This window comes from Peromyscus californicus, unplaced genomic scaffold (assembly GCF_007827085.1).
Source record: "Peromyscus californicus insignis strain IS unplaced genomic scaffold, ASM782708v3 Scaffold_9__1_contigs__length_137607984, whole genome shotgun sequence".
NCBI classification, from domain to species: domain Eukaryota; kingdom Metazoa; phylum Chordata; class Mammalia; order Rodentia; family Cricetidae; genus Peromyscus; species Peromyscus californicus.
The window spans coordinates 122,688,100-122,707,119 of record NW_026294617.1 but is presented as its reverse complement, the minus strand read 5'-3'; the positions used below and the strand labels follow the sequence as shown (position 1 = coordinate 122,707,119).

Sequence of the window (19,020 nt, the reverse complement as noted above, 5' to 3'; positions counted from 1 at the left end):
GACAGCACTAATTGGACTCATAGAACTGAGAGAGAGAGAGAGAGAGAGAGAGAGAGAGAGAGAGAGAGAGAGAGAGAGAGAGAGAGAGAGAGAGAATAAAGTTGGGAGGCAGGTGCGAGATATGTTTTGTGGGAGTGGGGGAAGAGTTGGAAGGGAGGAGTGTATACAGATATGAAAGTTTCAAAAAAGTTTAAAATAATAAAACCCAGGGACTGAGGAGAGGGCTTTAGAGGGCTTGATACTCTTCTAGAGGACATGAGTTTGGTTCCGGCACCAACCTGGCCAACTCACAACCACCTGTAACTCCAGCTCCAGGGGATCTGACACTTTCTGTTGGTAACCGAGGGCACTCACAGTCAGCTGCACGCACATACATAGTAAATGAAACCTAAAATCTTAAAAAAGTAAATGACTAATACTTCCCCAAATGTAGAGTTAACTAAGGTATCCAGCCAAAGGTGTTTGCTTTCTCTCAGTCCCAGCTGAGAATCCTTCACAGCCTCTTGCTACCATAAAATTTCTGCCTTTAGGTCAAATTCACCCTGCCCTCCAAGAGTTGTTTATTCTCTCCTGGCCTGTTCCAGCTCCTCTCAGATTAAATGGTAACTGGAAGACTTCCATAGCAGAGCTTATTAGTGGCTTTCTTTCGTTACTTTATATTATAAACACTGTAGAATGCTGTCCCCGTGCCACGCTCTGCTGCACTGAGTGGTAGCAATAATTTTACAAGGTTACTGAACCACAGAGCAGACAATTTCCAGCCAGAGAATGGAAGAATTCTCTGCCGCTCCCCAAAGCCTGATGTCTTCCTGGTTCGGCACCAGTTATACTCTGTTGAAACAATGGTACTTCAGTGATGAAGAGCAGGAAGATTAAAAGGGTTTGTTCTCATCATAGTTTTTACTTTTTAAATTAGCGCTCGGAGTCATGAGTTTCACTGTACGATTTCCATCCACACTTGGTTCTTGCTCATCTGTCCACACTCCCCTTAGCCCCCGCCTCCCTCCACAGCCTCCACCCTGCTCTCATATTACATTTATCCTAGAATTCTCTTCATCTCTTCTTCTTTCCCCTCAACCTTCACTTAAGACTTCTCTCTTACTATTGTCTAGACTCTAGTTCCCTGTCCTATCCCTCACACACTCATACACATAAAAATAAAGATCTAGGATTTGCATATGAGAGAAAATGTGCTATTTGTCTCTCAAGGTCTGGGGTAGTTCACATAAGATAATAATTTCCATTACCATCCATTTTCCTACAAATGTCATGATTTCATTTTATGGCTTAATAAAATTCCATTGTGTATATATACCACATAAATGTGGTTATTGTTGCTGTTAATCACCCATGGGATACCCTAAGTGAACCCACCTCAGTACTGTGGGGGCTGGCCCTAAGCATCTAGATTTCTTTCCAAGTTCTTTATGTGATGGTGATGTCCAGAGTGGTTGAAAAGAAAGTCACAGTTCTACAACTGGCACCGTTTTATTGTCAAAACTTAAATTTCCACTGGACTGAACAAGTGCTTTGTCTAGTCCAGACCCCTAGTGCTGTGCCATCAAGCTGTGCTAACTGACATTAAATCACCTCTCTGTTCTCAGGGCTCTTTTTCCTCATTCTCTGACGTACACACAGCATCTCAAAGTGACCTCCTAAAAGCATAAACCAGGGGCTGGAGAGATGGCTCAGGAATGAAGAACTGTTGATGTTCTTCCAGAGCACTTGAGTGGGATTCCCTGCACCCATGGTGAGGAGCTCACAACCCTTTTGAATTCCAACTCCAAGAGTTCCATCGCCCTCTTCTGGCCTCACAGGCAATTGCACTCATATGACCCCTCCATCACATCTAATCCTGGCACTCAAAATATGATCTCAAAATAACAATCAAGCCCCAGAATTCCATTTTCTTGATTAGAAATCTTTGTTTGAAATTCTCTTCCTTCTTCTGCTTTTAGTCTCTATTTTAGAATAATAATCCACATTTTTGCTCAACTAGTCAAGCAAATATATAAAAACTATGTTATAGCCCTCTCTCAAGAGTTAAATGAGCTGAACTGTGTGGCTCAAATGTTGTAAATTATATTCCTGTGTTTCTATTGAAATCATCCTTACCTTTCACAGATGAGGCCACTCAACCTCACCATTAACCCTTGGCTCTAGCACATTTATCCTTCTAAGTAATTAGAGGGATTAATTAGTCTCCCTTTAACCCCCCTTTATAACCATCTACTCTGTTGTCATGCATACATCTCACAAAGTTCAAGTCTCAGAAGTCCATTTTCTTACTTGAAGCCTATGGGATAAACATAAACTTAACAACTAAGAACTTTTACCTGAGAAAATTCATCTATTATGAAAATAAAATCATTTTAGCTTTGATCTGCTATTAAACATTCTTTAAATTCTTGAATCTCTAGTTACATTAAAGAGTCTAAAATTCATGCCTAAACCTGAAGGGGCCAGGCCTGCAGACCCAAAGCTGCAGGATCTCTGTGACACAAGGCAACAACAGGATAATCAGGAGGAGTCCCAGGGAGGGCCCAGTGTAGCAGAAGCCAGGGGCCTCGAACCAGACTGATGACTCATTGCAATGAACACTTACAAGTATAGATGTGTGGACTAAAGAGTACACTATGTGACTCACTGCATCACACTACAGCTTCCACACTAGGACATTGGTGAATTTTTTTTTTTTTTTGCTTTTTTTATGTTAGTTTTTTGTTTGTTTGTTTGTTTTAAATTTTACTTTATTTTTTTTTTTTTTGCTGGGGGGAGGTTGCAAGAGCAGAGGGCACATATGAAGGGACAGGGAGATGAATGGGATTAGGGTACATGGTGTGAAACCCATTAGGAATCAATTATAAAAAAAAAGTCTAAAGTTCAGAAGAATGAGTATAAGTCCCAACTGCATTTTAAATACCCATCCTTGTATTCATAGATAGGTGCAGCTCTCACTCCTCATCAAAGAAGTTTCTTTTCCTGGCAGAGGAAACCATCACAGGAATCCACAACTAGTCAAAACGCAGAGAACAACAGACTGTTGGGTGCCCATCACCGATGGATGCTTCCAACAACATGACCTGTATACCTAAGGCTCAGGGAGCAAGGCAGGAGGGGCGGGGCTGTAAGAGCCAGAGCACCAGCACATCTGCTACAAGACAGCGCCTCATGTCCAGGCTCACATGGAACACGTGTTTATGAGCTAGAAGACACTGTAATCGTTAAATTGCCTCAAATGACCTTGTACTAATTCTTGAGAGACTACCGCTAACATCTCTGGAAAATAAAGCAGGTGATGAAGACGAACAGAGCAGTGAGCCGTCGGGACCTTTTATAAGCAATGTGGAATTAAAGATAACGAGGACAATGTTTTAACTGTTGACGAAAAATGACAAAATTTCAAAGAAACAGGAAAAATGAACATCTTTGGATGATGAGGTAGTAGGGAAAGACTTTATGCAAAAGAAAGTCATTAAAATAACAGTGATACAAGAGTCAGAGCAGCCCTCCCCAAGGCAGATGCTACTTGTAACTTCAGTTACAGCAATTTGCAAGTGGGCTAAGAACAATACTCATTCAAAATAATTACATTGAAATTAGATTCTGCATCCTGGGTGAAAGAAGTCAGGCAAATCCTGTTTGTTCCAGAAAAGCTTCCACTAAACTTGATGGAACAAAAGAGGAGAGGTTCATATAAATAACAAACTTTTATTAACCTCAAGCTTTAATTGCCCACTCAAAACAATGTCCTTCCCAGGACAGCACCAACATGCAGCTGCATTTCACACTCCACTACCTCCTTGTCAACAAAACCAGGTATAATGTAATGTTTGATTTTGATCTGTCATTAATGAATGTGTTGTAAATTAGAAAAAATAATATCAGTTAACAAAAGAAATCACCAAACCCTGAAGAGTCGCTGTGGGCTAAGACCTCTAGTCTGCACAGAGGGAGAAGCCTGTCCTGGAAGCTGCCTAGGGCTCCGCCCCTAGGGAGTTGTTAGTACTCTGGTTTACTTAATAAGAAGTCAACTTATTTTCTCGGCATTGTGCTGCATCTGTGACTATGAGTTAGACTTGGGGTGTATTTATGAAGCTAAGAGAAAATGCAGAAACTTTATCTCTCACAGTGTCTGCAATTTATGCTATGATTCAAAAACATTTTACCCCCAGAGCTTCTGGTCTACGAAGGCTTTCAAGAAAGAGAGTGGTTCCACACCAAGCCTGAAGCCAAACTCAACATTTTAAGGAATATACAAACAAACTTGATATGTCTACTATAAGCCTAATTGCACTTATTCTAGATATGAAGTCCAAATTATACATGCATTTAGCAAGAATTGGAAGCATTTCATATTACTAATTCTGTGGAGTTTACGACTCCAATTTTGTTTACAATTCTGAACTCTGTATCACTGACCAGCTATTGCACAAAAGACAAATCGGCTGGGATTTCATCAGAATAAAGATGCAGAGAGTCCAGAGTTTGCATCTCTAATAAAAACCCTGGAATACAAAATGTTCCCAAATCCTAAGACATGTGATCCACCAGTGGATGAGCTACACCTGACCCTCTGTGAGGGTCCCATTCACAAGCCAGCGGTCTGGAAAACATTATACACATGTACCTTCTGGCTAAGCACATATGAAACATAAATTTAGATTAAATTCCCATTGTCATTCTGAAAAGGATTCAAAGCTTGAAAGTGTTCTGGCCCCATGAACTTCAATTCATATTCAATTTCCTGTTTCCTTAGGATCCCTGATGGGGTAAATGTCATCTAAACTGCTCTTCATAGGTTAACTTCACAAAGAATCTGTCTCAAGCTTCCCACAAAAAGCATGTTTTGTAAAAGAAATTTAATTTTCATCATTTTTTGTTTCAAATGTATTATCTTTTAATCAATGATTTACCTCTGGTCCTGGAGGGCCAGATGGTCCCTGGGGTCCTGGGTCACCTGGTTGTCCCTAAAAGGGGAGGGAAAAATCAAAATAAGAATATTAATGCAATAAACATAACTGAAAGTGGAATCTGGCATTTTGCAATTGAACAGCATTTAATTCATCATGTCAGACAAAGTTGTGGCGACTTTCCAGAGATTTAGTTTGTAAGGTCTTCGGATCGCTCTTCCCATCACTTCCTGTCAACGCCCGAGAGTATCAGCCGCCTTCCCCGGCTTCAGACTTCACACACTCATCACAACGTCACCGTGAAACTTACCTATATCTGATGTCTGTGGTGCAATACATACCTGCTGATGTTAGCTATACAAATTCACCAGTCAGGTGGCTCGGGCAAGAGACGTGTAGGTGTGAAAATGTCCATGTGTGCGTATATGTGTGTATATGTGCATACATGTACATGCATGTGTGTATGTGAGCATGTATGTGTATGTGCATGTCTGTTTATGTGCATGCACATGTGTGTGCAGGCACGTATGTGTGAACATGTATGTGTGTATGTGTATACACATGTATATATATATATGTGTGTGTGTACATATATGTGTGTATGTTTCTCCAGAGACAGGATGATAAAGCAGCAGTGGGAAGTTTTAGAAGAGGGTTTGCATTTTATAATCAGAGTCCTAGGGCACTTCTGAAACTTTCTCTCTTCTTTGCTACTGTAAGCGGCTTGATGGAATAATTGTGATTCACCTGGACTGAAACCCTTGCGGCTAGGTGTCTCTAAATCTCCCCTGTCTCATCAAAAGGACAAGAAGGACAATGACGAAGCTACAGAGTCATTGTGAGGATTCAGGGAGATAGTGTCTGGACAGTGAAGAGCCAGGACACACCGGAGGATCATGAGCACTAATTAACCAAAGCGACAGTGACGGACTGTCCACTTCCTGCCCGTGTTCCTCACCTGGCTTTCCCTGCGATTCCCAGATCACTCCGATCCTGGAATTAAATGTTGAGGGCTTGGTTTCAGCACTTTAGAAGGCACTTTTGATATTCATACTGAAGCTGTAAAGCTGGGCAGAAGATGGAAGGGGCGAGCGTATGCCCCGAAGCCAGAGAAGGCACCGGGGCTGCCAGGGTAACAGTGTAGACCAGGAGAAGGAGTATGAAGCCCTCTCGCTTTCATAGGAAAACTGCTGAGTTTCCTGCCTTTCCTCTAAGCCTCCACCTGAGCTTGTCATCTGATTAAACTCGGCCTAAGATGACATCAGTTGCAGGAAACAGCATGAGGGGACCCATTTCCCGACGACGACTGCAGCTTCCCATGTTGACTGGCTCCCTTCGCGGCGCTAAGGCCTCTGACATGAGAGGTTCAGAACAACTGCCACACTAGAATCCAGACGGTTCTGGCAAAGGCTCATTTTTGAGTGGCAGAAACAAACTTGTAATCCATCTGAGTCAGTGTACAAGGAGTCTTAAGTCTAAAAGGGACAAGCGCCTCTCTTAGGGATGGGGTGGGTCTCACTGGCGCCCTCTAGTGGCCAAAACCAATTAGGACGCTAACGAAGCACCCAAGAAAAAACAGCATATCCTCAGGCCTTTGACTTAACTGACCAGGAAATGTTAAAAAAGAAATTGGGGAGCAATTGTACTAATATTTCATAATAATTATTTGTTTTATAAAACTTAAGTTACCATCTTTCTGTGGATGTCAGTTTTCCTTTATAAAATATTTTATGAAGATTTTCAAGTAGCTTTCAGAATGGTGCAGTGTCAAGTAAATCTCTATCAATAAGGAAACTTCCAGTATAAAAATGTTAAGGGGGCAGCAAGATGGCCCAGTGGCCAAAGCACTTGCCACCAAGCCTTGTAGCCTGAGTTCAACATGCTGGGGAAATCACATGGTAGACAAAAAGAAAAGACTCCTATGAGTTCTCTCTCTCTCTCTCTCTCTCTCTCTCTCTCTCTCTCTCTCTCTCTCTCTCTCTCTCTCTCACCACACACACACACACACACACACACACACACACACACACACACACACACACACACACGTAAACAAAAATGCTACAATAGTCTTTGTTTTTCTCTCGCTCAGGGGGAGGAGGGTTCCTGACCCTTCCAGAGTGGTAGCTTTCCCTGATTTCTGAACTTGCCGAACAAAACCTCCCCTGTTCCAGAATGCACACACCTTCCACATCAGGCCATTCCTACATCTGGAAAATATTCTTTCATGTTATAGCTCAAATCCACTTGTAAGCAATCAGAGCAACCAGTAAAACCTAAGATGACAGAAAACCCAAGCTGGGACTGAGGAAGACAGCCTCAAGAATCATTCCTTCCATGGCTGCAGACAAAGCTTTTGGGTAGACATGAACTTGCATCACCAAGTGTGGCAGTTTTTCTCTTAATAAGTCAGTCCATTGATTTTGTGTAAAAAAATTTTCATAAAATAGGAGTCTCCTATCCTTACTGGAGAAGGTTTTCAGGCCAAATATCTTGGTATTAGTAAGATGGAAATGAGTTTAGGCACCAAAGAAAAAGTTCTCTCATTAATATATCATATGTGTGTGTTCATACAGGTGTGCATGTGTGTGCATGAGTGAGCACATGCACGTGTGTGTGCGCGTGCAGGCGCACGCGTGTGTATGTGTAAGCCACAGGTCAATCTTGGGTGTCATTCTGAGGCATCATCCACCTTATCTTTTGAGACAGGGTCCCACATTGAGACCTGGGTCTTGCTTAGTAGGGTAGGCTGGTGGTCAAACAAGCCCCAGGATCATCCTTTCTCAGCCTCCCATCACTGAGATCACAAACACACACACAACACTGTTGATCATGAACTTGGGTCCTCTTGTTGCACAGCCAACAGTTTACTTAACGAGTCATATCCCCAGCGTTTGTTAAAGTCAGTTGTGAGTCTAAGCTGTCTTGAGCTCAAAGCATATATTTCTCAAAGTTTGGTGAAACTACAAAAGGTCAACCATCTCCCTGGTAATGGAATCCCCACTGACATTAAATTATTTTATTAGAATAGTAAAGGAGGGTGGACAGTGAGTCAGTAAAACTCATTCAGACCATTTTCATCCCTCACCGGAAATAAACTTTATTAGCATTTGTTGTGATTTCTTTTATGAAAAAAAATATTAAGTTAGTATGTTAAAGGTGAAACAGACTTCTTTTAGCTTAGACAGAAAGAGTGGCAATACACAGTAAAGTCTACCTCTCTTAAACTAGAGAAGTATTCATAAGCATAATATAATCTGACTTTCATCTTAAACACAAGAAATTGGGCATTGTGATGATTAGATACCCAAGGTCATAGAAGGCCAAATGTCAGAGCTGGGACTTAAACTCATGTCGTTATCTCTTAGTCTCATTACTCATTTCTCCTGTTATAAGCATGCTATGGTATAAACTGGATCAGAGGTTGAGCAACTTAGCAATGATTAGCCTAATGTGAGCCTGAAGTTGACTTCAGTGTTCTTATAATACGAACTGTAGAGCATGTGACAATAATATTGGACTTATTTTTAGTTATCTGACTTAGGTAACTGTGATCTGCCACTTCTTATGACTTTCAAAGGATTTTTAAAAATCGTCAAAATACAAAAAAAGGAAGAAAAAGAAAGGCTATAGTCTTCCTTACCATTCACCTCAGACACCAGGAAGTCCCTGTTGCTTAGTTCAGGCTCCTTTAATCTGTTAGCTGTCATCTTGACTGACTCTCCTGCCCTATTATGAACTGCTGAGTTGTCAAGATTCAACTTCAGGGTGGACGGGCACATGGTTAATTAGATTAATGGAAAATAAAAATAAGTCATCCATTGGCATGCCATTGGACAAACTGTAAAAAGTATTCTTTGGATTAAGTAATTCCTGAGAAATATTCACAAGGTGCTAAATGGGTTGTGTGAGATTCTGAAACATATCCCTGCTTCCTGAGAGAAGGGGGTAGAATTAGAGAGAGTCCAATAAAGTGCTCAGGAAAATGTAATTTTAATATTTTATTGTGAACTTTAATTCTACATCCAATTTTCTATCTATGATACTTTTTTTTTATAGCTATAAAGAACATTAACTTTTTTTTTTTTCTTTTTTAAGACAGGGTTGCTTTGTGTAGCCTTGACTGTCCTGGAACTCACGCTGTAGACCAGGCTGGTCTTGAACTCAGAGATCAACCTACTGAGTGTTGGGATTAAAGGTATATGTCACCACTGCCTGGCAAGTATTAACATCTTAAAACAGCCTTAAAATATGAAGCTCTAAATCAGCATGGCGCCATGATTGAGAGTCTGGGCTGTGGCATACCTCATTACCTACGTTCACTCAGGTGTCCACTGACCGACTATGGGACCTCATGCAAGTTAATTAACTCTCTGTCTTAATATCATTCATCTATAAAATAAATAGTGCCAACTTCATAGGATCGTTGTGACTATTAAATCAGATATGTAATCCTTACAACAATGCCTAGCACTTCCTAAAGAATAAGGCTTAGGTAAGACCATTACCATTTTAAACATTCAGAGGTCTATTTTTAACTTAAGCTTTCCTTGTTTTCTTTATGGCTTTGTTGTTGACACAGGGTATGAATCAGTCTATGGAAGTCATGCTGAAAACCTGTGGGCCCGCTATCCCCTAAGACTGAGGAAAGAGAATGTGAGGCTAGTAGGCATCCACCTCATGCCATACATCCTGCTAATACCATTAACAGCACCAAGACTCTGTGCTTATCACAAAAAGCAAAGTGAAGGTTCAAACCTACTGAAGGTCCTGACTTTCCTCTTATCCCTGGTGGTCCTGGTGACCCAATGGTGCCCTAGAAGAAGAAATTAGAGGGAAAATGTTATAGTAAAGAAAACTTTCTAGTTGTATACTTCTACAAATATTCATGGGTGTGTTTTAGAATTAAACATCATATTGATACCATATCCTCACAAAATGCATGGCTGAAATAATAACTCCTCCTTTATTTGAATCAATGCTTTCAGTTCTTCATTTTTATCAAATGAGTGATGTGAAAGGTACCTTGTCTCCAGGATACCCGGGTTCTCCTGGCTCTCCTGCCATGCCTTGTTCACCCTAGTAAGCACAATTTCACAGAGAGACAATGCATTATAAGCATGGTGATACACAGGAAGGCAAGTATTCATTATAGAAGAAAAACTCTATGATTTCCCCTACTTCTTAGAAAAACTAATATAGTACAAATTAGACCTTATAAATAAAACCAAAATATTTAATAATTTCTGTTGACATGAATACAATAACCAGCCGAGGGGAGGAATTATCTCTGTGAAAATGTTAATAATATTGAAGTCACCTTATCACCTTTGATTCCAGGTGCTCCTCTATTTCCTGAGAGGCCCTAAAATACAAAAGGTGATATTTTGTGACATCATGGAGAAGTTAAAGAGAAATAGCAATAAGCAAATAGAGCCATACCATTGGGCCAGGAGCTCCTGGGGGTCCAGTCGGTCCTGCAAGACCAACACTTCCCTGAGGAATGGTAAGGAAGATATCATTAAGCACTTATTAGGATTAGAAAGAGGGCATGGTACAGTTAAAAAAGTTAATGAACTGGAAGCATTTTGCCCAGTTCCAGCAACTTTTCTTTTTAAAAACAATACTCAACTCTTAAACTCTAGGCATCCCATCCTTCTTCCTGATTCTACCCGAGTCTACACTAGTAAGATCATTCCCTCCACTGAGCTCTTATATTCCTTCTGTTCACGACACTCAATTTGTGGCTTTTTCTAGACAGGTTAACACCTTGTAGAAATATTTTAGTGTTAAGTTCCCCTCAAATAGTCAAATATATTAATCAACCAGCTTAGCTTTCTATTTTGTTCATTATGAGCTGTTGTGGGATAATCTTTTGTACACTTTGAAGATGTGTCTGTGTTTTACCTCATCTGAATGGTTTAGTAAAGAGCAGAATGGTCAATAGCTAGGCAGGAGAGGACAGGTTTCTGGTGTTGAGACCCCAATTTGCTTCTCATAACTCTGTCCTGGCTTCCTTGTCATTCTCTATCCTGATAACCACTTTAGTTCAATGCTCTGTCAACAGTTCCCAAATAGTCAGAAAGTTGTAAATGTGACCGTGGCTGGCACATGCCTGCACCTACAGCCACTCTGAAGGATAAGGCAAGTGGATTGGAGAATTCAAGATCAGCCTGGACAACATAGCAACATAGTGAGAGGACAGCTGTAAAACAACAAAGAACAAAAATTCAAAGCTAGGTGTAGTGGCTGAGCCCAGTAGACCCAGCACTCCGGAGTCTGGGGCCAGCCTTGGCTTCACAGTGAGTGTGTTAGCTCTCAAGGCTCTCATCCAGGGAAACCACATCTCTAAAAGCAAAGCAACAACCAAAACTTTTGTTTCTGAGATTCTAAAAATGTCACCAGTTTAAGCTAGAATTCAGATTATCAAGCTAGCATCATGCCCCCCTCTTTTAGATACCCACCACACATCTAGATCCCCCTCTGTGTTTACCCACTTCCTCCTTTTCCTCTTCCTCTGCATCCTACACACACACAGGATGTACATTCTTCACCCCCAGCCATGCTCTTGCTCATGACATGTTCCAAGTCTTTGAAGATAGAATGACCAGTACCAAATCCTTTAGTACATGTCTCCCCCAGTCTCTTAACCTGTATATTAGCTGAGAGCAGACACATGTGCCATTTTCCACCCTATCCCTAGACTCAACCTAATAAATGTGATGTAACAGTTTTGATATAAAATGTGGAGTGAATACTGAAGGAATTAACTTTAAAATATATTTTTATTTTATACAGCAATTTCTAGAGTTCTAGTTCCCAACATTTCCTTACTGCATGGGCAGTAGTCTACATTTACATGATACAAATTTCAGAATGGAAAACATGACACTGGTAATTTTGGAAGAGCTTAAAGTTTGTGAAGTACATCAGAGACAAATTATTCCCAACGTGTTTAGTCGTGAAATGTATGGGACTGTTAGTAGCAAAGAGTAATACTTTCCAGCTTAATAAATATTCAAGGGCAATCACTGCTTGCAATTTCAAACTTGTCAATAGGAAACAGTCATTCATGTCACTACAGTGGCTAGTTTATTCAAAGTTCATAGCTTTAAAGCTGATATTAGCGTAAAACACACAATAAATTTCTGTATTTTGGAATTGTTCAGAAATTATCTAATGCTGGAGAGTCATTTTACAAACCAAAAGACTTTCTTTGTGCTATTTTTTTCACAAACAATATAGAATTCTTAAATTTTGTCTTAGTTAAATTTGTCTCCAAATGCTTAATCTAGCACTTTGATATGAATGTATTTTGAATTCATGATATCTTATTTTACTTTTTTTGTGATTCTAAAAGAATCATCACTAGGATCAGGAGATATTGAGAAAAAAAGCTATGAAGAACTCACTGAAACAGAAGAGTATAAGGTAAAAATGGGGTAGTAAATACAGAACCATTATATCAGCATTCCAGAAATTATGTGTCAAATTATTGTCCTGAAAAGTTATTGCCTTCTGAAAAGCAATGCATGATGACTTTATGAGAGTTTCAGCTCATCAGGGGAACCCGAAAGTCCTTTGCTATTCCCTACCTACTATAGTCCCTGCTGGGAGAATCTTGAACAAACAGAAGATGCATGGGAACCTAGTTGAGGGTGTCTGGGCTCTAGCACCAGGGGTGAAAGAAAGAATAACCCACAAAGACAGCAGAGAACCTTTGAGTCAAAGAAAGAGATCAAAAGCACATCTTCATTATATTAGACAAAGGAGCCACCAGCCAATTCATAGAAGTTCATATGAGTGCATTGTAGAAAGGACTGAGTTCTGGACTTTTCAACCATGCCGACCATACTCCCAGGTGAGCATATCACTAGAGTAGTTAAGAAAGCAATGGTAACCAACAGCATGGCACACCAAAAGTGGGTAGAGAAAGCATGAAGACTCTGTTGGTCTTCAACTGGGTAGTAAAGGTGATTCTTACAGGAAGTGGCTCTTCTACATCTTACACTTTTAAAGAAACTGAGTCCTGCTAGTGCCTTTATCAAGACAGTCACAGATTTATCAATGTATTCATACATTATCTATAGAAGAAAGCCATTTTAGCTTACCACAGAAGCAGTGGTTGTCTTTTTGATTTATACTACTAGTCTAATTTTCCTGTCTGTTTGAGAAATATGTTTAAGTTGGGTTCATACAGCAACAACATGAAAACTCATTTGACTAAGTTTTTAAAGCACATCTAACAATTTAAATTACGTAATAAACTATTTCATAAAAATAACATTTAGTGATACTCACTGTAATACCAGGAAATCCAGGAGGCCCAATGCCACCTACAAGCCCCTATTATGAAAGAAATGTACAAAATGTGTTCATTTTGATTGCAATCTGCTGAGGGATTTTCTGAAATGATGACACATTTTTAGGAAACAATGTGAAAATTGGCTTCCACTGAAAAGCAGAAAGTATTTTCTTCTTTCAAAAATATTTTGAGATGTTAAAACTACCCTCTAGGTTAGGGTATATAATTCTCTATGCCTTGTAAGTACTTAATAAAGAAGAAAATAAATCAATAATCAACATTACAGACATATTGGCCTGTATACTGCATGAAAGGACAGATGGTCAGTATATAGAGTTTAGAAGAGTATTATCAGATGGCCAAAAAAGTCACATCTTTTGAAGAACGTTGCTTTAAATTTCTACCTTTATTTTAATGTTAAAACAGAAATAATATCTGATTTTGTTTATCATAAAAATCATAATGTCACTAAATTTACAGGGAACGAGGGAAAGGAATGATCTCCCTTTCCACACCGTGATTTACATTTTGAAACACAGACATGATAAATTATTGAAAAAAACCCTACAAATTGCACTAAAAACATCTACTTTACTTTTGTATTTAAAGGTTTAAATGATATTCAAGAATAATTATGATATATTTTAAATAAAGAACATGTTTTGCAGAGCATGTTTTAAACATGGTGAATCCAGCTTTAATAGCTCTCAGGGATATAAAATTGCCATACAATTAAATAATGGATTCATATGAGGTCTGTAAGTACACAATATATATATTTTAAAATCTAAATGATGCTTGCTTCATTACACTTGAAATTAGATCCCCCTAGAATTATGGGCATGAAAAAGTTGATAAATATTCTACTTAAAATATTACTCAAATATTTAATAACTTAACCTGATTCAGTTCTAATTTTTCTCTTAAATCCCATGGCTTAGACACAAGCAAAACCTTAGCTAAACCTACTAGCTTACCTAACTAATGCTAATTTGGACAGAGAATTCTAAAAAGAAAGTATGTTTATAGTCTTTGTGATACTGACTCACGTATAAATGTAGGAACCAGTCACAATTTAGAATACACAAATTTTGCATTGATTCTAATCATTTGAAAATCTGACGAAAATAATACGCATACAGCACAGACTCTTCAGAAGGAGAAAAAGTGAAAACAACTTTCCTGCAGTGTGGAAACTCAGCACGCTGTCCTGCAGCCTGGAAACCCAGCACGCTGTCCTGCAGTATGGAAACCCAGCACGCTATCCTGCAGTGTGGAAACTCAGTACGCTATCCTGCAGTGTGGAAACCCAGCATGCTATCCTGCAGTGTGGAAACCCAGCATGCTATCCTGCAGTGTGAAAACCCAGCACACCATCACCGCTCTTCTGAGGCAATGCAACAGTTCTTGAATGGCACCTCTTCCCCAGTCTGAACAGTGACGTGAATAACCCCAAGCAGAAGACCTCTGTGCAGAACTGAGGAGCACAGTTAGTGCCTTCACATACGAAGGTCACTGTTGTGTCATATTTACCCAAGTGACTCAAACGTGGTTAAAGTGGTTGATTTTAACGACTGTCATGAGGGAGGTTTATCCAAAAAACTCTGGGTTATCTCTCACACTGAAAAGTGACAGACTAGAGTGTGCGCAGAGGTGTGGAAACTGCCCAGCTGCGTCGTTCGTGAATACGCTCATAAGGATGCCACATGCAGTTGCCACAGAGCACGAGTGATGTGAGACTGTCAGGATGGACCATCACAAGGTACTCACAGGACTACCATCCAGACCGGCAGGGCCTCTGTCTCCAAAGTCACCTGGAAAGCCCTGCAGAGAAACGAAGAATGCCGCCGTCAAAGCCGGAATATACAAAGAACTCATTTCACCGGTTTCTTTTATTTTTCACATTATAACTTCTTTTTTTTCTTTTATTTATTTTATATCGCACTGAGTTTATCCTCCCTCCTCTCCTCCTAGTCCCTCCACCCACCTATGGTGTCCCCCCCCCCCCAATCTACTCCTCCTGTTTCTGTTTAGGAAAGGGAGGTCTCCCATGAGTATCAACAAAACATGGCGTATCAAGTTGCAGTAAGACTAAGCAACTCCCCATGTATTAAGGCTGGACCAGGCAGCCCAGTATGAGGAGTAGGGTCCCAAAAGCCAGTAAAGGAGTCAGAAACAGCCCCTGTTCTCGCTGTTAGGAGTCCCACAAGAGGACCGAGCTATACAATTATAACATGCAGAGTGCCTAGGTTAAGAATTTTGTAACAGAAACTATGTATTTCCTGGGCCTGGGGACATAGTAAGTTGGTAGGATGCATGCTGCACCAACCCATGTGAAAAAGCCATGGCATAGTGCTGCACATTTATAATCCCAGTGCCGGGGAGGCAGAGTTAGGTAGATCCCTGAGATTCCCTGGCCAGCCAGCCTAGCCAAGCTGGTGAGCTGCAGGCCAGTGTGCAATTCTGTCTCAAACATCAAAACCAAACCAAAGTGGATGGCCACTGAGAATGATACCTCTTGCCTGCTTCCATGTATGCTACTGCATCTGTGTGAGCACATACACATACATGTATATACATGAGCACACATGTGCACACACACGCACACGTGCGCGCGCGCGCACACACACACACAGTAAAACAGAAAAAAAAATCAATTTCCTAAACCCTTATCTGTAATCCAGTTTTTGTATTAAATTTCATTGATTTTTAAAAAAAATAGTATTTCTATATTTTATGAACATTATTTTATATACCTCATACTATACAAATAATAGTAAAATAGTAAAGACAGAACTTTTTTATTATTATGTAGTCACCAAATGAGAGGGAACATCAGCAGGATTCTGCCTAATTCATTAGCTACCTTTGCTGTCCTATGGGGTCCCTAGGCTAAACCAGAGAGTGCCTATTAGCAAGCACTTTCCATATCTCGGGCTTTAGACACAGTGTAATATATGTATTTCTAATCTTCACAGCAGATCTATTTCATGGATCCTAATGTTCTCATTTTGTATCTGAACAAATTAAAGTACAAAAAAAGGTAAGTTCTTGGCCCACGGTTAGACTGCAAACAAAGGTAGTCTGATTTAAGAATTCTTTTACAATGCTCTATCAAACAGCTCATTATTCTGGGATAAAAATATGAAAACTCAGTCTTTGAAGTACAGTTTTACAAGGGAAAGCACAACACACCTAAGCACCTCAAACGTAAGGTGTTCACAGTGTGAAACACCTCTTGAGAATTCCACACTGTAAAAGCCTTGAAGGATGACAAGACAATAAACATGAATTCTCTTACAGAGTCACTCAGTACCCAGCTGCTTGCGCTGAGTACTGGATGTGAAGGCTTTTCTATAATGATGTATCACTGATCCTTGAACTGAACTGTAAAATGCACTTCAAAAGTTTTCATCATCATCATCATCATCATCATCATCATCATCATCATCATTGTCATCAAAAATTTTTGAGTCTGTGCATGTGCTGTGTTTCCATAATGTGTGTGGGGCATACATGCCATGGTGCATATATGCTGGGCAGAGAGCCGATTTGTGGAACTGGTGCTCTCTGTGGGTTCCAGGAATCAAGCTCAGTGAGCTAATACATTATATCTGAAAGTATTTATGACAGTCAGGTAATGAAAACAAAAGAGGAAAAGTATTGCATAAATCTGATAAATTAGAGATGCTGGATGTTTTTCTGCAGTGAAATAATTAGGAAAGTGGGACACAGTAAGTGATCCCCTTAATGTGAAATGTCCACAGCAGGCAAATTCACAGAGACACAAAGTGGAGATGTGGACGTAACAGGAGGAATGGAAGTGCTTCGGAGCATTGAGTTACCTTTGGGGGGTAATGAAAATGTTCTAAAACTAGAGAACATGATTAATGTCCAACTCTAAATACACTAAAACCCATCAAATTCTATAACAAATTTAAGGGAGTGAAATTTGTGTTATGTGAATTATATTTCAATAAGTTGTCCTGAAAACAGAGAATCGGGACTTCAGACATGGCTCAGGCAATGAGGTGTTTGATGCAAAGCAAAAGGACCAGGGTTCAGATTCCCAACACGTGAAAAGTTGAGCTGCGTGGCATATGCCTCTAACTCTAGCACTGGGAGGTAGAGATGCGTGGACCACTCATTGTCCAGACACTGTTGCCAAACTGAGTGCTCTAAGTCCACTGAGGGACCCTGTCATACAAAATACAGTAGAAAGCAATTGAGAGAGACACCTAATGCTGACCTCTGGTCTCTGTAGAAACTCCAACCACTTCCTGCTGTGGGATGGTCTGTATGTCAAATGTGTTGCTGATTGGTCAATAAATAAATCACTGATTGGCCCGTGGCCAGGCAGGAAGTATAGGCGGGACAAGGAGGAGAATAGAGCTGGGAAGTGGAAGGCTGACTCAGAGAGACACTGCCAGCCGCCATGATGAGAAACAGCATGTGAAGATACCGGTAAGCCACGAGCCATGTGGCAAGGTATAGATTAATAGAAATGGATTAATTTAAGCTGTAAGAACAGTTAACAAGAAGCCTGCCACGGCCATACAGTTTGTAATCAATATAAGTCTCTGTGTTTACTTGATCGGGTTTGAGCGGCTTGGGACTGGCGGGTGAGAGAGATTTGCCCTGACTGTGGGTCAGGCAGGAAAACTCTAGCAACAAATGGCGTCCAACGTGGTGGCAAGAGTTTCCATCTAAAACCTGAGAAAAAAGATTCTAAAACGAAGCTAAAAACAGCTTCCTAATTGTCTCTCTCAAATGAGCGGCAGCTGCCGGTTTGAGCTACTGGCGGGTTGCTGGCGTGCACGCTCGACCTGCAGTATGGCGGGAATGAGGCCTCTGCAAGTGGCACATTAAGCTACGTTGTGGATTTAGCCTTTGCTAGTACAAAACAAAAAAAGAGGTTTCTGGGCTACACGCTGCTTGGATAAAAGCATAGACCCACGATAGCTCCCAGAGCTGGTGGTAAAGTACCACGCCATGTTGGGAAACTGAGGTGGGCGGAGCCAACAGCCACAGCTGCTGCAGCTTAAAGCAATAGATTCACAATAAGACAGATTCAGATGTAATAGTTTAAAATATGTGTAAAATATACGTAGGCTTGAAAGAGACAAAAAAAGGTGATATATACAGTATAAAAACAAATACATGGTTTTAAAAAATAAAGTCTTTAAAGAGACAGTAAAATTAATATAAAAAATAAGCCACGTAGAGATGACTATTACACAGAGAGTCTGGATTGTGTTGTCTTTGGGATTCTTAACTACAGAGAGATATTTGATTGTAAAGGAAGCTGAGTTAAACCAGTATGTATATTTTAAAGATACTTTGACTTCAAAATTTGGATGTAAGGATATGTTGCTTTGGAAAAGAGTCTCTTTTGTTTCCACAGAAAGCCAGAGGCTATGGATTTGTTCCAGATTAAGACACATCAGGTTTGACCAGCCAAGACCACCTGAAAGGTCTCCGATGACACCATGGCCCAGATGATCCAACATCCAGAACCGTTTCAAGGCAACTGGCTCAGATGATACAGCCTCATGGACTACTCCATGATCCTAAAATTTTGTTTCCCCAGAAGATACAGCGCCCCCCTCCAGCAGGAAGTAGTAAGAGAAGCTACGCCCAAATTCCCAAATATACCAAGCTGACGTTAGAGATGTGTAAAGGTTAAAACCTTCCATTTTAAGAAAAGAAAAGGGGAGGTGCTGTGGGATGGTCTGTATGTCAAATGTGTTGCTGATTGGTCAATAAATAAATCACTGATTGGCCCGTGGCCAGGCAGGAAGT

At 40.3% G+C, this 19,020-nt stretch overlaps 1 protein-coding gene across 1 annotated transcript in view; it reads right to left on the bottom strand.

The window, feature by feature from the left end:
• The window catches only part of Col24a1 (collagen type XXIV alpha 1 chain), a 271,849-nt gene that overhangs the window by 184,484 nt on the left and 68,345 nt on the right, over positions 1 to 19,020 (bottom strand). Inside the window, 7 exon segments of the mRNA XM_052731052.1 lie at positions 4,917 to 4,970; positions 9,676 to 9,729; positions 9,939 to 9,992; positions 10,234 to 10,278; positions 10,356 to 10,409; positions 13,215 to 13,259; positions 14,989 to 15,042. Coding sequence (XP_052587012.1) covers positions 4,917 to 4,970; positions 9,676 to 9,729; positions 9,939 to 9,992; positions 10,234 to 10,278; positions 10,356 to 10,409; positions 13,215 to 13,259; positions 14,989 to 15,042 — 360 coding nt within the window.